This window comes from Monocercomonoides exilis (assembly GCF_001643675.1).
Source record: "Monocercomonoides exilis strain PA203 chromosome Unknown scaffold54-601524, whole genome shotgun sequence".
Taxonomy (NCBI): Eukaryota; Preaxostyla; order Oxymonadida; family Polymastigidae; genus Monocercomonoides; species Monocercomonoides exilis.
In genome coordinates, this window is record NW_027150599.1 from 222491 (window position 1) to 243811 (window position 21321).

The window sequence follows — 21321 nt, forward strand, 5'->3', positions numbered from 1 at the left end:
CAAACAGAAAACAACGAATATTCGTCATTCAAATTGAATTCGAATAATGTTGGATTGAAGAATTAGTGAAAAATAAAAACTCAAAAATACCATAAAAACTATGAGTTCACACTATATTTCTATACACAAATATATTTGGCAATGTTTTATGAAGAAAAAATAAATTTAATCTTCTTTTGTTTGATGTTATGGATGTGTTGATCGATTTGTTTTGTTTGAACAGGAATAACAATTGGCTGAATGAGAATTCCAGAGTGAACATTACCTATAGAACTGGGAATATTATTTCCTGTGGAGATAACAAGAAACGAGGCAATGCAATATTTTTGAAATTCTAACATTTGATTTTTGTTAATTGGATGACCAAGGGGAATGCAACAATTTCATCAATAACACAAAAAGACATTATGTATGTAATTTTTATTGTTCTATTGATTGTGAAGATATTTCCATCTGTATCCTCTCCAGAGTCCAGAAATCCTGCTTATTGTTGAAATGGCCAATCTCCACTTTATGGAGCAATACGATGTAAATGGAGCAGATTGTTATATAGCAATTAGGATATAAAGGAAGTTACACAGGATACATTATTTTCATAATTTTTATTTGGTGCAAGAGGTGAAAACAAATTCGACTGATGTTTTATTGAATGAAGATTTATGGATGGAATTCTGTGAAGGACAAAATCTGCACAAAATTATATAGAATTTGGAATTTAATGCAGTGGAGCAGTTTGTGGTATTTTTTGGGCAAGGAAAACAACTGGCAATATCAAGGGAAGGATATTAGTCACAAAAAAAGGCAATAATTCAACGAAAAAAGGAGAACCCCAAAATATCGGTTTTATTAGTAAGGTTTTCCTATTTCTTGGTCTGTGCCAGACAGACATGGAAAGCGACGAATTTCTATTTCTGATTCCGCTTATGCTCCAAAAAAGTGGAGAAACGCCAACTACGAGACATCCAATTATCGAATACTTGTTGGCGGTCGAACAACATTCAGGCCAATCGCTTTTGGATTTCATTCTTCGAAGGGACAGCCATTTTGAGCAAGCAAGGCGATTATCATTCGAAGTTTGCTTTCTTCGATGCCACAGGCAACTACAGAAAAATGCAGAATATTTTTGATCAGCCTCTTCAAGCTCAGCCATCCAGAGATTTTATTGTAATGTTCCATTTGCGTGGCATCGATGCAGAGTTGATTTGTGGGGACTTTGTTGCTTCGTTTTGGGTGCTCTGAGGTTTTTGCAGAAATTAGACAAGACAGCCATGTTTTCTCAGACGAACATCGAGAATGAAGAATTTCTCTGGCGACTGTTTTAAATATTTATTTCTGATTGTTATGATGTTGGTTTGTGATTATCTTGTGTTGTGGCTTCTATTAGAAATGGTTTTTAAAAATGGAGAATTCTTCAGATTCTGCTTTCAAGCGAACCTATTTTCTGGTGCTGATTAAGTTCGCTCTGCTGCTTGTGCGCCAACAAGACGAATGAAGTATCATGCATTCATTCATCTTCTTTGCGAGTTGCATCAATGATTGAAACAGTGGCATTTTTTTAATGTGAGAGTGCATTCACAGCGCGTTGTAGCTAATGCAATGAGACGGGGAATTCAATTGTTTATTGGTGGGAGACAGCAGCGGAGATGCAAGAAAAGCCAAAGAATGCTTCAATCAGATGGAGGACAAGGGAGACATTTGTTGCAGAAGCAGAACTGCAGAGGAAGGAGACGAATGACAACGAAAGAAAAAGGAGAGGAAGAGGAAGGGGAAGAGGAAGGGGAAGGGGAAGGGGAAGAGGAAGAGGAAGAGGAAGAAGAAGAGGAAGGGGAAGAGGACGACATTTCGGAGAAATATAGAGAAATAAAGGAATGTTGTCTCTGATGAGGATAATGTGCGGATGAAGGAAAAGGAATAATTCGATATAGAACGTGGCAATAATATAAATAATATGAAATGAAAACAGAAAAGATGTGAACACATGCATTCAAATCAAACTTCTTCTTCTGCGATTAAAAATCATCTATCTCCATCAGCTTCAACGATGTTCCACCTTATTCTTCATTCATTGCCAAACCTTTTATGTTGTTCCTTATCTTTTCCCACACCCTCTGCGCTTCCATCTGAAGTTATACCCAAAGACCCATCTACTGTTTCTTCTTCTGCTTTCCTGTTGTCCTGCTGAATGCCATCAGATGGAGAAGAACTGCACACTTCACTTTCCATTGAATGCTGCTTGTCTATATCTGTCTTCACCTCTGCCTTCATAAACCTCAGCAAAACCAGCCCAAGCGCCTCCACAACCAGCTGCGCCATCGCTTCTTCCAGCTTCCTATGATTCTCTTTGGTTTGTTTTTTAACGAACTCTCTGCGTGCTATCGGATAGCCGCCTTTCATCTCATCCCCTTCACCTTCCTTTGCCTCTTCTCGCTTCTCTAACACCGCCAGCTCAATAGCTGCTGGCGACAGAACCACATCCTCCATCCCAAGCCCCGCCGCCGACAACCCCTTCTCCATAATCTCCCCCACTTCACGCACTGCAACCCATCTCCCCACATTTCATCTTTCAACTTCTCCATCAAATATTTCAACTGAGATGATCGCCGTATGTGCATTGAAGGGCCAAACTGATCGTAGATCGATGGGAACACATTCACATCCGCTGCAGAAAAGAGTCGATTATTCTCCTCCTTCATGCCCACCGATGTTGCAAGCGACGGAAGCGGCTCCACCAGCGGAACCGAAAGCATCGCCGAAAGCGCCACATCGTACGCACACGCAACACCCCCAATCAGCGCAGCCAGCCGAGCAACAACATATCCCCGCAGCGTCTGCAGTACATACACCTTGGCTGCCTCAGTTACAACAATCAGCTGCAATCTCTCTATGTCGTCCATCACTGCTGCTTATGTAAATGGCGCTACCATCTCCGAGGCATCCAAAGGATCAATCACAGACGCGTTGAATGATGAAAGTGATAACTACTCAACCACTGCCGCCTTCTTCTCTTCGCTTCTCAACCTCAGGAATGGCGAAGCGGACAAAGATTACTAAAGGCGCTGAGTGAAGATACAATTACTGAGCTGCCCATACTACAAGAATCTTTTTTGGATTCCCCACCACGACTTCTGGCAGCTCCACCGGCGACACAAACACCATGTCTTCATTCAAAGAAAAAAATGTGGGTCATCCGTAAAAGCTCGCTGTTATCGTGCAGCAAGAAATGATGAAGCAGAATGTATTCAGAAGTTGCACAGAAATAAGAAGAAAAAGAAAAGCGAGCGATATTTCATGAAAAGAAAGCTTCAATGAATATGAATAATGATTTTATCCAAAGATGAGCAATTTTATTGTCAGTTTTATCGATTTCATTGTGTGCTTTTCAAAATACACATTTTTCATTCAGTTGAAATATCAATCGTTTGTTTGATGCTCTGGACATCTCTTGCAACATTGATAAATACTTGTCGCAAAACTCTATCATAAATAATTGAAACTTTGTATCTCAAACGGATATTTTTGAACTGGCATTTTTGATTGGAATGAATGAAAAAATCAAAAAAAATAAAATAATTAAATTATTCTCAAATTTAGCTTTCTTTCGAAAGATTATTTTGCGATTTTCGGAGTTACAGCGCTCAAAAAAGAAAAAAATGCAATCTCAAAACAAGCAAAGTTGAACTGAAAAAGAAAATAAAAATTGATGATTGAAAACTGAAAACAAAATTTGCTTCAAATGAAAAGAAAAACTCTTTGTCTCAATGAAATAGCAAAAAGAAAAGAAAAAATCAAAACACTCAAACAATGCAATATTACAGAATCAAATAAACTGCAACAACAAACAAAGCAAGCAAACACCTGAAAAGCGCAGATTCCACGATTTTGAAGAGATTGAATGCAAAGCATCCAGCTTTGCCAACAAAGCTTTCCCACCATTTGCAATCCGAGCCTTCGAACCTTGCATAATAATCCCTTCGCATTTTCAATGCTTCTTCGGTGTCTGACTTGCTCAGCCGAAATCGTGATGTGTCTCTCTTTGCGCTCCCAATGTCTTCCTCTGGTATCCAATCAAGCCTTTTGTGGAACTCGCCAAATCCAACAACCGCCTCCCCCTTTGAAAGCTCGCTCAATCCAAGTTTCATCCTCAGCCACTCAAACTTCTGAACCGCAAAGCAATGCTTGCTAACACCCTCTTCGTGCATCCACGCATATCCCAACTCCAAATGCCCGCGCTTATTTCCATAAAAAGTCAAACAAATCTCAACAGCAGCAAAAGGAACAATCAAAGAAGCAATGCAAAAGCCAAAATGCAGCTTGATTGAGCCATCCAACTTCAGCGGGACAAGAATCAAAAATGGAAGCACAATCACACTGGCGCCTGCCAGTCCAACTAAAATAAGCGCTTTGTCAGTGTGTGTCAATGCTTCTCCAAATTTTCTATCACAACAGAACATGACAAAGAAGCGGGCACAGATGATCGAAACACTCAAAATTGGCAGCATAAATATGTCGTGCCATTTGTGTGATGTCAAACTCACTAAAACTCGATAAATGTGTGCTGTTTAACATCACGCAATGAATTTGACAACAAAGAAAGAAAAAGAAAAGATTAATTTTCAAAAATTTCAAATTCATCAACCAGATCAAACCGTCTGCTTTCAGCGAAGCAATCACAAAAAACATCAGCATAAGACCAGCTGAAATGACATCCAACAGCAAATACAGGTATTTTGAAAATGAAGCTGCCTGCTCATATTCACACACCAATATTGCTGCAAATATCAAAGCAACAAGTCCAAAATATGGCCATATGAACAGAAATATCGGAATGTGCTTCCAAAAATAGTCGAAATACATCGCAGTCAAAAGAATAATTCCGCTGGCAATATACCACCATTTGTTTGAATACTCGTGCTTTTTCAAGTGCGAACTGAAATGATATATCAAATAAGACAATCCAATCAGAAGTGTTGAAAATGTCAAAGTGTCTGCGAACGACTTATTGGTTGCTTCTCCATTCATTCTTTCTCTATAAGCAATTTCGCTATTCCTCGAGAAACTGAGCAATCCAAGAACTAATAAAATTACAGCTGTGATTAGCATGATGGAACAAAGAGTTTCTATAAGGGTCTTTTTTATCAATTTTTTCCTATTCTCCCCAGAGATCCGTGGAAAATCTCGTATGTATGCCAACTCTTTGTATATTCTAAATGAAACAGAGAATATTCGCACAAAACACATAAATTAAAGACAAACAACCAGTTAAAAAATAAAAAATGTTCAAATGCTTCAGAATACAAACCGCAATGTCTCGTTCCATCCCTTTGTGCTCACCCCGTATTTGTGGCTCTCTTTCCAGCCTTCTTCCGAATTTGGCTGAAATTTGGAAATGTCTCGAAATGCACAATCTGGCAGAAGGCAAATCTTGTGCATGAAGGGAATTATCGCTTGACACTTGATTTTCGCACATCTGTACAACCAGTGGGAAAAGGCAATAAAAAGCATCAAATGTTGATTCTTTCTTTGAAAAATATGAAAAAACAAAAAAGACGAACTCTTCCGTTTTTGAGAGGAGATTGAATCGGCGATTCACCTGCGATAACGAAAGAACCGTTGAAAAGTTACATTTCCCAAAGATCCTATTTGCAACAATCACACACAAAAAGGGCAAATCTTGTTTCATCAATAGATTTCATGAATTAAAACTCAAACATCTTCAAAATATCATCGGGAAGGCTGCCTGAAGAAAACGATTCCAAAACATAAAATATTGCAAATGTTGCACATCCACACCTAAACATTCATCTACAGCACCCTTGGAAGAGCTTTCTCTCGTTTCCATGTAAAACTGAAACAATATTTTATGGGGTTGTTTTTCAAAAAATCAAAAAAGAATTGGAATACACTTTCTATTTGATAAAATTGTGCATTATAACAAAATGTCAAACAATTCAAAAATCTTGCAACAAATATGTTTCATTCCTTATTTCATCAAAAATCATTCAAATAATAACTATTGCATCAACCAATCTCTCGTTTTGTGAAAGTTTTTTCATATGTTTCATTTCGTTTTTCATTCACTATTGCTTGTGAATGTCTTTCATCATCCTTTTTCTGCATAAAGAATTTTCAAATAGAATAATTCAACATTGAGGTGGTTGAATGGAGCATAAATATGAAACCACATTTAACAAACATGAGAAAGTGTCATCTTATAAAAATTGATATTAATCCATTTCAACATTTAACAGACACTGTCATGGTGTTTGTCTAAATGAACAAGACTTGACTTGCAGCGTTTCATTTTACAGAATCGTTCAACTCACACACAACTTTGTATTTTCAGGTTCATTTATCTGTGAAAGCCTCTAGATTTTTACTGACATCCTAGCTGATATCATGAAACTGCCAATACAAAATCATGGGAAGGGTTCATTTCAAACGTTGATTTCGATAAATGCTCATTGCAAATATCGCTATTGTGTATTGTTTTTATGTTTCACCTCCTCCAAATGTTCAACAATGAACTGAGCTTGGCTCCAGATGAGACAGATGAGAAAGAACAATATAAGAAGCTTAAGGAAGATAGACACTCTCTCGGAAACAAAAACACATTAATATAGATTTTAATAAATATCACAATGAAACGGTTTATTTGGAAATACGATCGAAGAGTGAGTCAATTATATTGATTTGAAAAAGAAAGATATCACAATATGTGAGCTATTTCAATTCTTTTGGAAGAAACAAGAAAATAAACTGAAATTTTCTTAAGAGATGGTGAATCAACATAAAATTGATAATATTTTTTAAAACCTCATTTTTTCTGTTGTCCGCATTTAATGTGAAAGAAACAATTTTTGAGTAAAAGAATTATTTCAGGAGTTTCTGCATTGAAAAAAATTGAAATCTTTCATGTTCATAACATGAAAACCAATAGTGAAACATTTTTTTTTCATGATTTTTCTTTATTTAGTTGTCTTTATCAATCACTTTGTCTTGATCAACTTTTTCAAACATTTTTAAAACCATCTCTGAAAAAGTGGGTTGATCGAATATATACAAGGTATTAACTTTTGCTTCGATTCCTTCGTCAGTTACTATTCCAAGTTGAGTTTTTATTTGTTGAGGTATTTTTCCAAAGATAAAAAATCACTTTTCAAACGATCTTGGATTGAAGAAAACCATTTATTGAATCGGTTTGCATTTGCATTAAGGATGTGTTGATCATTTGTGATATTGATCAAGAAACATCAAATTTCATGCTTTTTGTTTTATTGACTTTCACATTGTCAGTTACACAAGCAGCGAATGCAGCAGAGATCTATGAAGTTTTCGTGAAGCAAACAGGAGATAACAACAAAAGTGGCACTGAGATCGTTAAGGAAAGGAAATCATTGAAAAGTGCATATGATCTGCTTGGAGATGATGAAGCATGTGAGATCTATGTTGTTTTTGATGAAAAAGTTCTTTCAGTTGAGAAAATTACATTCAACAAAAGTTATGGAATAACTATTGAAGGAATTCACAGCGATGGAAATGGAAACACAATGGTCGCAATAGATTGTGATGTGCATTCAAATGGAAATCTTTTCGCATGCCTAAAAAATGTGGAATTCACTTTTTTGGCATTCCATTTTCCTGAAATTTTGAGTAGTGGTGGAACATTTCCATTGATTCATGGATACAAGGGGGAGCTAACAATTAAAAATTGCCAATTTATTCTGACATAATCATCTGGATCAAAAGTTAATTATTATCTTGTACTTTTTGAAGTCGGTAATATATTTATGGATAATGTTGAGTGTGCTGATGATAGTCACAATGTGGTCATTTCATATCCAGTTTTCGTGATAAGAGATCAAAATCATGCATTGTTGACGAATGTGACTTTGAATAAAATGTCAAGTGATTACTCAATTGTGTATATATATTGTGGAAGTTCCAGTAAATAAGATGTTGCTCTGAATAACTGCACATTCACTGAATGTCAAACAGAAATGTTTGGAACATTGGAAGTTTATAACAATAACAGTGAAAGCGCATTAACAGTAGGAGATGTCGGTGTGACATCTTTCACCTCTTGCAGTTGCACTGGCGGCCAATCCGGTGGAATCTATTTGGAAATGCCAAACATTCAATCAGCATCTCAACTGAAATGGCCAACAAATGGAAGGAACTTGGTATTTCAGGATTGCTTTTGTGGAGAAGGAGAGTCAAAAAGAAACATTGGGCTGTTCATTCGAATGAAAAATGATTCTTTGTTCAAAGATATTGCAGATTCAATGATGAACAGTTTTGCAGCTGATTACACAAGAAAAGATAACTCTTGGTATGTTGTTGGATATGACAATAGCACTAGAAAATAATATAATTTCACAAGTTTATATTTTGATCCTCCTCCTCTAAAGCTAGATAATATAACAAGGGCATTTGTGAAGAAAGGAGGGAAGGGAAATGGAATCGATGTTAATTCGGCAATCAACAGCATATATGATGCTTATGATTTCTTGGAAAAGAATGGGAAATGTTTCATTGACATTATCAAAACAACTGATCTAGTCAAAGCAGAAGCAATAAGTTTCGACATAGCTAGTGGAATAACATTCGAAGGAGTGAATGACAATGGAGAGGGAAATACAGAAGTTTCCATTGATTGTGATGTTTCTGTTTCATCAATTCTCTTTTCTTGTCAGAATGTCGTGGAATTCAAGTATTTGGCCTTCCAATTCTCTTCAACAGAAAAGAATTGGGACTCATTGATCAGCGCTGGATCAGGTTCAACATCATTGAAAATATCAACAAGTCGATTTGTCAGAATTGGTTCACAATCACAAGAAGGAATGAATTCAAATGCTGATGGAGACAGCCCGTTGGCAAGCAGTCTTGTGAGTGTGACATCTGGAAGTGTGGAAATGGACACAGTGAAATGCACAGATGAAACCTCATTTGTGACATTCTCATCATCACCATTTTCATTTTCTGGAGCCAGTGAAGTGTCATTGAGTGGAATGGACATCAACAAAGTGAATATGGAAAGTGGAGCAGCAATCAGCATCAATGATGGGAGTGATTCATCTTCGAAGGTTTCAATCGAAGGATTGAACATGAGTGAAGTGAAATCGGAGAAAGGAGCAGCAGCAGGGTTGGATATCACCCTCGGTTCAGAAGAATCAAGAGTGGCCATTGGAAGGTCAAGCAAATGCTCATTCAAGTCATGTTCAGCACCAGAAGGGAAATCAGGAGCAATATTCATTGACATGCCCAAGGCAACATCGAATCTGCAACTCCCATCAGAACACAACCTGGAGATTGACAGCTCAAACACAGCTGGCTCGAAAACAACATCTCTGCTTATCATTGCCCCAGACTTCGAAGAATTCTGCAAACAAGAAGATGCCTTTGAGTTTGCGAATGATTATGATGATTCCACTGTTGGTTGGATTGTGGGAGCAAAAGATGCAGAATCAGAGCCTGAGGATGTGTATGAGAAGTATGTGAAAGTGAGACAAGAGAAACTGAAAGATCAAAACAAAAAGAATAAAATAGGGATCATTGTTGCTATTGTTGTGCCGATGGTTGTTGTTGTGGCAGCTGTTGTTGTGATTGTGATTGTTGTTGTTGTTGTAAAGAAAAGGAAATCAAGAAATGAAGAGAATAACGGAAAGGAACAAGAAATGAATGAATGATTTTAAAGGGATCCATCATTTATTTTCAAAAACAACATTTGTTCTTGTTCTTCATAGTGTATTCATTTGTATATTATTATCATGTTTTTTTTATTTCTTTTTCAATTTGTTTAATTGTTTTTTTCAATGATATTTTTACCCTTGTTTGTTATTTATCACTTGATTAACACAATAAAAACTACAAAAAATCGTCAAATTCATCTTTTTATTGATAAATGTTGATGCAATTTAATATTTGTATTTTTGTTGAATGAGAAGAATTAACTATCTCTTTTGAGAAATCAAAAAGCAACATCCTCAAAAATTACAAAACACTCATTTCAAAAATTGTTATTCATTTGTTGTTGTTTTTTATAAACAGTAACTTCTTTTCGAAAAATACTTATAAACTTTGTTGAGTCATTTTCCATTCAATTACTGAAAAAAAAAAACAATTCTTTCGATTCAATCAAAAAAATGATAATCAGATCATAACAAAATAAAAAAGGAATTAAACAGTTATTTCACATCATCCATTAAGCATGAAATTGTTTGTTCCAATTTTACGATCAAAATAAGAAGTACAGTTTGTGCAAAAAATACCGGACATCGCAAAATATACCGGACAAGATCGATATCTCAACAACCGCAAGAAGAAAAATTCTGATAATTTTCCTCAAAATATATCTCATTAATTCAAACTCATTAGATAAACGTGACTCTCAAAACTTCCTCGTTTATGTTCAGAAAAAATTAATGATTGAAATCACGGAGAAACTCAAAATACAGTTTCTCCGAAATATTAAAAATAAATTTCTCTGAGGACGAATGAAGCTATTTTGAAAACCTTGTATATCAATTGAGTTTGCATTGATGAGATGAATATTGAGGAAAATTATCAGAATTTTTCTTCTTGCGGTTGTTGAGATATCGATCTTGTCCTGTATATTTTGCGATGTCCGGTATTTTTTGCACAAACTGTACCATCGTTCAGAAACCCGGGTATTTTTCAAAAACCTGGTCTTTCTTTAAAAATTCATATATTGGTGATAATATTTGAAATCATAATTTTTTCGAGGTGTCAATTCGCAATAGAGCGAATCTATTAACGCAAAAAGCAAACCTGCTCCTAGATAATGAGTTTGATCTTAAATTATGTGTGGTTTGAGTGAAAACTTCGCTTTCCCCAAAATGACGTGGAAAAAAGGGTTAGATGAATACAAAACAATAACATTTAAATTGTATAGGGTGGTTTTTTATCCGGAAAATTTTTTTTATCCAGACATTTTTTGATGTTGGCTTTTCTCATTACATACAAACTTGAAATAAAAAAATCAAAACACACCTGGTTTGCAAGCTAATTTAGTGTTAATTTAAAAATAATTATTTTTCAATTTTTGTTTTTGATAAGGATCTTGATATTTCAAAATTTGTTTTTGATCATTTGTTTTGTCCACTTTGGACTATCTTTCTTTTTTTGTTTATTTTTAACAGTAAGACCATGAAACATACATATGTCTAAATTTTTTTGAAAAGTTCCATATATTTAATTTTCAAATTAAATAAAAATTTCATTTTTTAATCAAATTTCTGTTCTCTCTCATGAAACTTCACAAAAATAAAGATTATACCCTTGTTAAGATTTTATTTTCTTGACAGGAAAATTTGGTGAGTGGGAACAGAAATTTGATTATAAAAAGAAATATTTTCTTTATTTGAAAACAAAACAAAAGGAACTTTTCAAAAAATTTTTGACATATAGAAGTTTTGCCGTTCTGAATATTATTTGTTTTTAACTATTTTTTCGATTGTTTTTTAGCATTTCACCGTTTTTATCAATAAATATGAAAATTTCAAGTTTTCTGAATATTTATGTTACATATAAATTATATTCTTAAATTGGTTTGTAAATAAGATAAAAGCACATTGCAGTTTTAAATTTTTTGTTAGGGCTATCATTTTATCTAGACCTTTTTCTTTTTTTCCATGCTTTTAGCTTTACACAAGCTTGTTTAAAATATAAAATAGCCAGAAATGTTTGAAATGTTCTTATTTTCTTATTCTGAAATATTTTTCGATAATTTCATATTTGACATAAAGATCGAGGATTATGATAATTTTATGTTTTGATCATTGACTTGCTGCTTTTCCAGTGTATATTTTTAATCGGAAGTTTTAAGCTTCCATTTCATAATACATCGTTTATTTTTTACATGATTTTGTTGTTTAAAACTTTTTTTTCTTGTTTTTTTAACACTTTTTCTCATTTCACACATTTTTTCAAAAAACACGATTTTAAGGACAAATATGAATTTGTTTTTAAATTTATTGAAATGATAAATAAACATTATTAAAATAAAACGATTCTCGTATGTTAAAATAGTTATTTATTTGTATATGTTGATAATTAAAATAACAAAAAAATCATATGTACTTGCTTTTTAGTTAATATTCTTGAAAAGTTCTTTTTCATTTCAAAACTTAATACAAATAAACGATAATTAAGACTTTGTGTATTTTTTTCGTTTTTTTTAAAATTTGACACAAACACTTGTTTATATAAAAAATCGTGTTTTAAACAAAAACAGTGAAATAAGAAAAAAAGGTCAAAAATTAAATTGAAAAAGTTAAAAACAAGTTATAATAATAATATAGGAGTGTAGAATTATGATGTTGTGGCTTTTAACGTTTCATATAAAATATTCGCTTCAAAGCCAGCAAGTCTTTGATCTGGGTACTAAAATAAAAAAAATTTTAACAATTTTTTGTATATAAAATTTTTAAAATTATTTTCCACAGAATTCTGAAAAACAAAAATGTCTTGAAGTCTATTTATTTTGTTTTTGTTTTAAGCCTTTTTACAAATCAAAAAAGCAAAAATAAGTTTCAAAAAAATAGGGTTGAGATAAAATTTTAAGGTCAAGATATAATTTGCACCCTATATTTGATTGAATCAAAAATGAAATGAGCAAAAATTATAGAATCAAGAATTGATTGATACAACTGCTGCAACAATATTTCGCAAAGTTTTTACCAAATGAAGACATAGTACAAGTATTTTTCTTTTCATACGCATCACTTTAAATATCAAATAAACAATGAATCGCTCAGAAATTTCAGTTTTTCAAATTATTTGAAGAAAATAATGAAATGTGAAAAACAATCGAAAAAATATGGAAAAAAAACGTCAAACAATTAGAATAATAAATGTTCAATTCGCATTCTTCATAAATAATATATATATGGATAATTCTTTTTGAAAAGTCGCAAATGTTTAATTTTCAAATAAATCAAAAATTTCATATTTTGTTCAAATTTCTGTTTGCATGCACCATACTTTGCTGACATGGAATCAAAATCTTGATAATGCTATTTAACACATTCCTGTGAAGTTGCATGAGCGGGAACCTAAATTTGATCAAGATATGAAATTTTTAATTTATTAGAAAATTAAACATTTGTGACTTTTCAAAAAGAATCACCCATATATATAGGCCTATGCTACCGACAGACATTTTTTATACAACTCGACAACTCGACCGACAATTTTGTAAAGTTTAATTTTTTATTATTTAGAAAATGTTTATTTTTGATGTTATTTTATTAATACAAAAAATATAAAATGAAATCTTTTTCTATATTTTTTGATTGATAAATATTAATAATTTAAAATGGATATGAATAATCATTGATTTTTTTTTCAAAAATCATTATTTTTATAATGGGTTATCGATAGATCTTTATTTGGATCTATCGAACGACAAAGATCAGTTGAGTTGAAAGATAAAAATGAAAATAAATGATTTTTTAACAATTGCAAATTATATTTATTATGACACTTTCACTCACTTGAAGATTTCACTTTTTTTCATTTTTGAATCATGCTTGCTTTGATTTCTTATTTTGAAGTTTAATGATTTTGTTTAATTTCGTTAACAATTTTGTAATTTTCAAACAAGTCATTTTGTTCATCATTTGAAAGAGGAAATGGCGTTTTGAATATTTCAAACAATTCTTTTTTTTTCTTTTTGGTTTTGATTTTTAATTCAAATTTAATCATCGTTTCAAAAATAACATTTTATTGTTGTGGCAATTCTATGAAACGATAAAGCGGTTAATTGTGGACAGTTATTATTCCTTATAATTGTAAAAATATTTTGTTCAAAGTTCAAATTTGCACAAAACCGTATGATGCGATTCTTTTTCTAAAACATGAAACGGTGATAATATCAAAGTGAAGGAATATTTTTTTTAAACACAAAAAGTGAATGAAACGAAGTTCAGAAAATTTCGTATTATCCAGAGAATGGAATGTCGCTCTATTGGAGAGTGTGCGAGATGGCATGAATATTAGGAAACAACAATGGTGATGAAGGAGCAGATGGAGCTGCATGCGAAGCCGAAGAGGACAGTAGAAAAGAAGGTTGCTGAAATGAAAAAATAGTCTGATGGAGTGAAGAACATCTCATTTGTCGGAAAGAAATTGTTTGAAAGAAGAGAGAAAGCGAAAGGGGGAAGAACGAGAATGAGAAAAAGAGGAAGAAGAAACAAAAGATTAAAAAAAATCATGTGATGAAGAGGATGAAGTGGAAGAAGAAGAAGAAGAAGAAAAGAGGACGATGAAGTTAAAGTACTTTTTTGTTTGAGTTTTTTTCGATTGCTTTCGCGAAAGTTTACATTAACTTGGCTTGCTATATGCTTCACTATCATCTTTTTCTTTTTCTTCATCGCTTTCATCATCGTGATTTTCATCATCATCATCATCATCATCATCTCGATCCTTCTTCTTCATCTTCCTCGTCTCCTTCCTCTTTTTTATCTCTCTCTCTCTCTCTCTCCGAACTCGCATCAAACAGCCTGAATTCATTCCACCAGACACACACTTTCCTCTTCACCTTGTCTGGAATTATCACTTTTGGCGCTTCATATTCAAATCTCCCCTCTTTCGAAGAGCAAAAAGAGCTGTCTGAAACAAGTGGGCGCTGAAAAGAGATCGGAATGAGCAGCTCAAATTCGAGCAGAAAATACAAAGTCAAAAATGAGTGCGGATAGCAAAAGCGAACAAAAGATGTTTTTTTTGGCTTTAGAAGGAGGGAAGTGATTGACAATGTTCATCTTTTTAGCGACTTTGCATTTCATCGAAGAAGCTTTCCCTTTTACAAGAAAATCGAAATAGGCTTTTCAGACAGCATTTTGTGGGTGTTGTGCACGAAGACATGAAGGATGGGGAAGAGGATAGTGAAAGACTGATCATCTAAGGGGGAAAAAAAATTTATAAATAAACAAAAAAAAAAAATAAAAAACAAAAGCAAGTAGTTAATTAATTGATTAATTAATCATAATCACTTCAAAAGCACAAACCGTTGTCTATCCCATTTTCTGCTAGTCTGATGAAATTCACTTTTGTTCTGATCTGTTCTTCGAGTGATGCATCCATCTTCACACACTCTCTCTCAAATTTCAGTGTCAGCGGTACAACTTCAATCGGATTCGCCAGGCGGTTTCCGAAGAAGAGAGGGCGCTGTGTCACAACTGCACGAAGAGCGCGATAACAAGAAGGGAAAAGAGAAAGAGAGAGGGTGCAAGAAGTTGAAATCTTGGTTCCTCTCTTTCGTCTGCTCCTTCTCTGTGATACTGGGCTGTTCGCAGAAGTCGCTCCGCTCCCAAAAACACTGGTCCAGCCAGGATGAACCAAGAAAGGGAACATATTTTGATTTTGACAGATCTTCATTCTCAATCTCTTCACTCAGCGTTGCTTCCTCTTTTTCTTCTCCTTCTTCTCCTTCATCGACGTCATCAATGCTTTCATCCTCACCATCATCATCTTCTTCGTCTTCATTACAGTCTTCTTCTTCTTCATCTTCATCGTCATCTTCGTCGCTTCCCTCATATGAAATCCTTCCTTTTATCTTCGATTTCTTTCTCTTCAAATAAGAATTTGTTTTTTTCATCTGCCCACCCTTCTTCTTCTTCTTTTGAGTTGCTTACTTATTTTCATTGCTTTTTGATGTTTTCTGCTTCTGAATTTTTTCCTTTGTGAATGCGTCGATAATCCTCTGCTTCTCTCTCATTTCTTCTTTTTCTGATTCTTCCAGAACTGATTTTATCAGATTCAACGTCCGCTCCAAAATTAGAACTTGATGTGTTTTTTTTTGCTTTTGCGTGGCATCTTCTCTTTCTTTTCTGTTTTTTCCCTTTCAACTGGCTCGCCTTCATTTTCCCAGTTTTTTTGTTTTTCACTTGGCTTTTTGATGAAAGCTTGCCACTTCTTCCTTTTGGATTTCTGTCTTCTTCAAACTCTTCCATGTTTTCAGCTCCGCTTTCATCAGCATTTTGTTCTTCTGCTTTCTTTTTCTTTCGAGAAGGATCCAGTTCTGCTGGCTCTGCTTCAATGAAGTCTTTTTGCTCGAGCAATTCTTTCTTCATCGTTTGCTTCAAAATCACTCGATGCGCTGGAGATATGATACCCACATGCAACAAAGATTCATTACGCTCTTCGATGATTGTATATGAAGGCTAAACCTTGATGGGCTTTGTGAGCATCTTGCGAGGAATTAATGTGAAAGTTTGTTCTGATTCTTGCATATGAAGGAGATTGGCTGAAAAAACAAAAGAAACAATCATTTTTTGGACAAAAATGCAAATTAGCAAAACAACAAACGTTGAACAATAAGATCTGTTTGCACAAATAGCACTCGTGGTGAACCATATGATAGCTTTTTTGTTTAATAATCGAATAAATAGAATAAATCCAATAAGAAAAATATCAACACACTTTTTTTGTCTTCTTTGAATAAAAAAGGAAATATGCAAAAGTTTCAGCGTATGATCAGTCATTTCAGCAAAAAGCGAATAAACCTCTTCTCACAACGTCTTTTTGGCTATTGACAGACGCACTTCTACACGTTGATGCCTCTTGAAAAGAGAACAAATATGAGAAAAGAGAGAAATAAATGGAAGAATAAGAGGAAAAAGATGATGATGATAAAATTAAAGAAGAAAAAATCGTTAAAGGAGTTAGACAAAAAATTATTAAAAGAAATTTGTTCTTTTTTTTCCTCTTCTTCTCCTTCTTTCACACAGAAAACAATACAAAAAAAGAAAAAAAGAAAAAGATAAAGAAAAATATGCATTTTCTTTATTGTTTCGAAGAAAATGATTAAGATAAAAAACAATTCTTCTCAAAAACGATCGAAAGCATACGAAAGTCAATTTTCATCAGATTTTACTGAGGAAATGTTTGAGATGCAAATGAAGGAAGATTTGAGGAAGAGGTGGAGGAGGAAGAGGAGAGTTGGGAGAATTGTGTTAGAAAAGAAAAGAAAGAGAGAAAGAGAGAGAGAAAGAAGGAGAAGAAAAGGAAGGAGAAGAAAAGGAAGAGAAGGAGGAGTAAGAAAAAGTTAAGGCATTTGTGATGCGAAAGATGGAGTTGTGGAATGCAATGCGAGATGCTGTGATGAAGTTGAATGAAATGGAAATTGAGTGTCAATGGAAGATGGCTGTGTTGTGGCAGGTGGAAGCAAAGGAACTGGTGAAATGGAAGAGGAAGAGGAGGAAGAAGAAGAATAGAAAAATTTTAATGCATGAGTTGTTTTTCTTCGAGCTATAATAAAAACAACGTTATAATTATCGCTATTTATCAAATCCACATCAGCAGCACAGACATCTCAAAAAACTTCAATTCATAATCATTGCATTTTATAAAAAAACAACAATCTCTTTGATTCCTTTCATATATCTTCTCCAGTTTTTTCAAAAATTTCTCATTTGTTTTCAATACACATAAAATATAATTATTATTATGGATAAAAAAAAATAAAAATAAACAGTGAAGTTAAGGAAAGTCAGTAATATTCATGAATTGCAAAAGAAGGGAAAAAACAATCATTTTAATCGTTTCGACAGATGAATAATTTCTCGACCGACAAATTGCATGAAAAAAATGTGTCGCAGAGGCAAAGAGAAAATATTTCACTTCATGAGTTTCCACTGAAAAACAATGCTCTTTTTATTGACTTTTATATGTCAAAAAACACTATAAATAGCAGTCCATTTTTTTGCATTCGTGAAAAGTTGGAAAACTTGATGTTATTATTTCAACGATTCCTGCTTTCGGATCTGAATATCATCTTTTTTTTGAAATCTGAAAAAGTCTATTAATGTTTAATGTAACAAATTATTGTATTTTTTGCAAAAAACGCTTGAAAGTCTGTATTTTCCTCCACATAAATTTAACATCATCAATAGTGTTTGTATTATTATTTTTTTCCCCATCTTTTTATTATTTGATTCAAAAAAGAATAATAATAATACGAACTGCTCTGTTTGGATGGCTTCTCAAATGATATTGCCAATTACGTATTCATCTGAAAAATTGGTTGTGCAATATTGTGGTGTAAGATTTTCTTATTGTTTTTATCAAATGATGAAGAAATTTTGACGACTGATAAATTGGAAAAAGCATGGATCTTACTATGGTTTGAGAAAAAAAATTGTACCGAATTCTTAACTTTTTTAATCTTACAACAACTTTTTTTCGAGAATTATTTGTATGATAATAATTAATCAGAAAAGGAATATCAATCAATGGACATATGTGTGATTATTTCTAAAATCATTTTTTCTTTAATCAAAATTTTGGGTTTGAGTTCACTTATAATGCTGATAAAGGAACACTGAATAGTTTTAACACCTTTCAAAAATATTTTTTTCATGAATAAATTCTCAAACATTTTCATTCTGAACAATAACAATTCATTTCTTCTTTCGAATAAATAAATCCTCTTCAGAGAAATTAAACTTTAAAAAAATCAACACTCCGAAAAAAGTTGTGATTCCAAAAATAATCTTCTAAATGGATTTGTAATTTTTTTTTGTGATTTGAAACCAATTTTGTCACGATTATTCAATGAAAAAGAATCGCAATATTTGGTTTTTGAATACATTGTTTTTGGAAAAATATTTAGTGGGAAAGATTCAGTGTTTAACATGTGCATCAAAAAGAGAGGAAATGCATCATATTGTAAATTCAAAAAATGCAGATCTTAAAAATCTTTGTTTTTAACATTGGTTTGCAAGCTTCATAAAATATGGTTAGAAAAGATTCTGCTGTTGATTTTTTGTTTCGACTTAGGGACACTAAACAAAACTGCAAAATATATTTTGGATTTATCATATGGAAGCATTGGTTGTTGGAACAGTATTTGTGGAGTCGCAAGGACGAAATTTTTGATCGAGCATTCAATCATTTTTGGGGATTCTGGAATCATTGTCGAAATCGATGAAGCCATTATAAGGAGAAGAAAGTTCAAAAGAGTAACTCATAACGTCAGAAATGTGTTTTTGGAACCATTGAGAAGAAAATAAATGGAACAGTTCTGAAAAAAATTTTTGTATCGACAATTGAGAAAAAAATTACACTTGCTATCAATAATTCAACCAAACATTTTTGCAAGAATCAACAATTATGAATGATGAATGGGCTCCCTTCTAAGCATTATCAGGTTTTGGCTATCAATATGAGATTGCTTCTCATGAAAAAAACTTTTGAGATCCAACGACAGAAGTTTGCACAAGTTCATTCGAAGGCATGTGGCACCGTATGAAATCATTTTTTCCAAATCAGGACTTCACCATAAGTTTCTTCAAGATTATTTCTCAAATTTTGTTAAAAAAAGTGCATGAAAAGTTGATAAGGTTCAATAAATCAAAGCGGTTCAAAACATTCGAACAATTTCAGAAAATTAAAGAAGATGAGAAAGATAATATTTTATTGGATGAAGATGATACGAACAACATATCCGCAGACATAGATTTATCAAGCAATGAAACGAATGGTGATCATTTTGGTGATGGTGGCAACTCTTTTGCAACTTGTAACTCACAAATATTTAAATTAGAATATTTATTTTTTTCTTTTTATCACTCATTTCGAATGATTCATCGTATTATTTTGAAAACAATGAATGACTTTAAAAAACATATTGTTCCAAAATTGTAATTATTTGTTAATTTTTTAATAGAAAAACTCGTACCCATTATATTACACTTCACCTTTTTTTTTCACTGATTCTTCTTCAAATAATAAAGTTAAATAATTAGAAATAGCATCCATAATTTCAAGAATATCCTTTCAAATTTACAAATCACCAAAAAAAGCGAACAAATGCAAAGTACAATTAAAACAACACAAAGCACACAATTTTTTCAAAAAGTCATTAAATACACTTACTTGTTACAACCTTGCTCTTTTAAATATTCACCAATAGACAAATAATGACGAAAATGCGAAAATCAAATTCAACCTTTTCATCTTATTTTTGACAGTTCCAAATGTTTCAATAAAACAGCTCGATTCCGTTGCAAACACACTGATATAATTACTCACTAATTTCATTTTTCGCAAATAAAATACACTTCTTTCTCAATGAAATAAATTCCCTTCTCCATTTGTATGATTTCAAGAAATGCTCGACAAATCTCCTAAAATGCTCTCAATTGGAGGAAAGATTTCATTAAAGGAAGTGGGCTTCAAGCGGGGCATTTGTACACTTGGAATAGAAAAAGAAGGGGCAGTCTAGTTGTTTTTATCAAATAATAACAATAATAATAATAATAAGTCTATTTGAATAACGAATATTTTTTGAAACAAACCTCCGATAAATAACACAAATCCTTCTCTTTTATCAGCAATTCATAAGTCTTTTCCGTTGTGGGATCAAGTTCCTTTCGATATGACGCAACCGAAAACAATTCAAGTATAAGATTATTCAAATGATCCTGATAAATACGTTTATTTTATTATTCAAAATGAATTAACTCTTCATATTGTGAAATAAAAAAAATTCAACAAACCTTAACAACTTCACTGATAAATCCATACATTGATGGAAGAATTCTCATTCCATTAGATTCTTCGACATCTTGTTGGATTTGCGAAAATTTTGACTTCAGCAAAATCGGTTCAATAATTGAATCAAATTGAAGAGTTTGAACTTTTTTTTTCTTTTCAAAAACTTCTTCATCATCTCGATCAACGTCTTCTAACCTTTCTTTTTCTTCTTCAATTTTCCTTCGATTTTTTTCGTTCTGACGACGAAGTTCATTTCTTTCTTTTTGATCTTCTCTTTCCTTTTTTCTTTGCGCTCTTACAGCTTTAAACGCTTCTTTGACTGTTTTCAAAACGGAAATAGTGTATGATTCGATTTCCTTAATAACATCATGCGTAATAGCAATCTGAAGAATATTTTATAATTTTAATCTCAAAAATAAACTTCAAATGAAAATTAAACTGCATACATCTTGCGTTTGTCCTGGTATTTGCTCGAACTGAAGCAGCAGTTGTATAAGGATAAACGTTTCAGTTTCTTCGCCAACGATTGCTCCTATACTTCTCTCAAAATCTTCAATAGATATTCCACCGGCCCTATACTGTTGCACAATCTTAACAAGCATCTCCCCTGCTTCTCTTGTTAAATATGGACGTATTTTCTCAATGAACGAAGGTAATCGAAGTTCATCCGGAAAGGCAACCTGGTTTTGTTCCGACATTAATTTGATCTTAAATATATATTTACAAAAAAACTGTAATTAATTTTTTTTTCATTTTAATTTTATTTATTAATTGAAGTTGCCAGGAAAGCTTAATCACAAGCTG

General features: G+C 32.9%; 5 protein-coding genes across 5 annotated transcripts; 2 read left to right on the forward strand and 3 right to left on the reverse strand.

Moving 5' to 3' along the window:
* Positions 1-2058: 2058 nt before the first annotated feature.
* On the reverse strand, positions 2059-2894 carry MONOS_15632 (uncharacterized protein; the record flags this gene model as incomplete). The annotated part of the gene is made up of 2 exons (XM_067868522.1): positions 2059-2545; positions 2626-2894. The coding sequence occupies 2 exons, from the start codon at positions 2892-2894 to the stop codon at positions 2059-2061; spliced, it is 756 nt and encodes a 251-aa protein (XP_067720343.1).
* Positions 2895-3809: 915 nt separating this feature from the next.
* On the reverse strand, positions 3810-4199 carry MONOS_15633 (uncharacterized protein; the record flags this gene model as incomplete). Its single annotated transcript, XM_067868523.1, has 1 exon — positions 3810-4199. The coding sequence occupies one exon, from the start codon at positions 4197-4199 to the stop codon at positions 3810-3812; it is 390 nt and encodes a 129-aa protein (XP_067720344.1).
* A 3060-nt stretch (positions 4200-7259) lies between these two features.
* MONOS_15634 (uncharacterized protein) lies at positions 7260-7730 on the forward strand (the record flags this gene model as incomplete). The annotated part of the gene is made up of 1 exon (XM_067868524.1): positions 7260-7730. The coding sequence occupies one exon, from the start codon at positions 7260-7262 to the stop codon at positions 7728-7730; it is 471 nt and encodes a 156-aa protein (XP_067720345.1).
* Positions 7731-7898: 168 nt separating this feature from the next.
* MONOS_15635 (uncharacterized protein) lies at positions 7899-9686 on the forward strand (the record flags this gene model as incomplete). The annotated part of the gene is made up of 4 exons (XM_067868525.1): positions 7899-7905; positions 7954-8336; positions 8409-9211; positions 9317-9686. The coding sequence occupies 4 exons, from the start codon at positions 7899-7901 to the stop codon at positions 9684-9686; spliced, it is 1563 nt and encodes a 520-aa protein (XP_067720346.1).
* A 10033-nt stretch (positions 9687-19719) lies between these two features.
* Positions 19720-21227, reverse strand: MONOS_12637 (uncharacterized protein). The gene is made up of 4 exons (XM_067865272.1): positions 20964-21227; positions 20520-20900; positions 20319-20444; positions 19720-20241 (listed from the first exon to the last, which is right to left on the reverse strand). Exons 1-4 carry the CDS (start codon positions 21213-21215, stop codon positions 20125-20127), a joined length of 876 nt encoding a protein of 291 aa, XP_067720347.1. The 5' UTR covers positions 21216-21227; the 3' UTR covers positions 19720-20124.
* Positions 21228-21321: the final 94 nt, after the last annotated feature.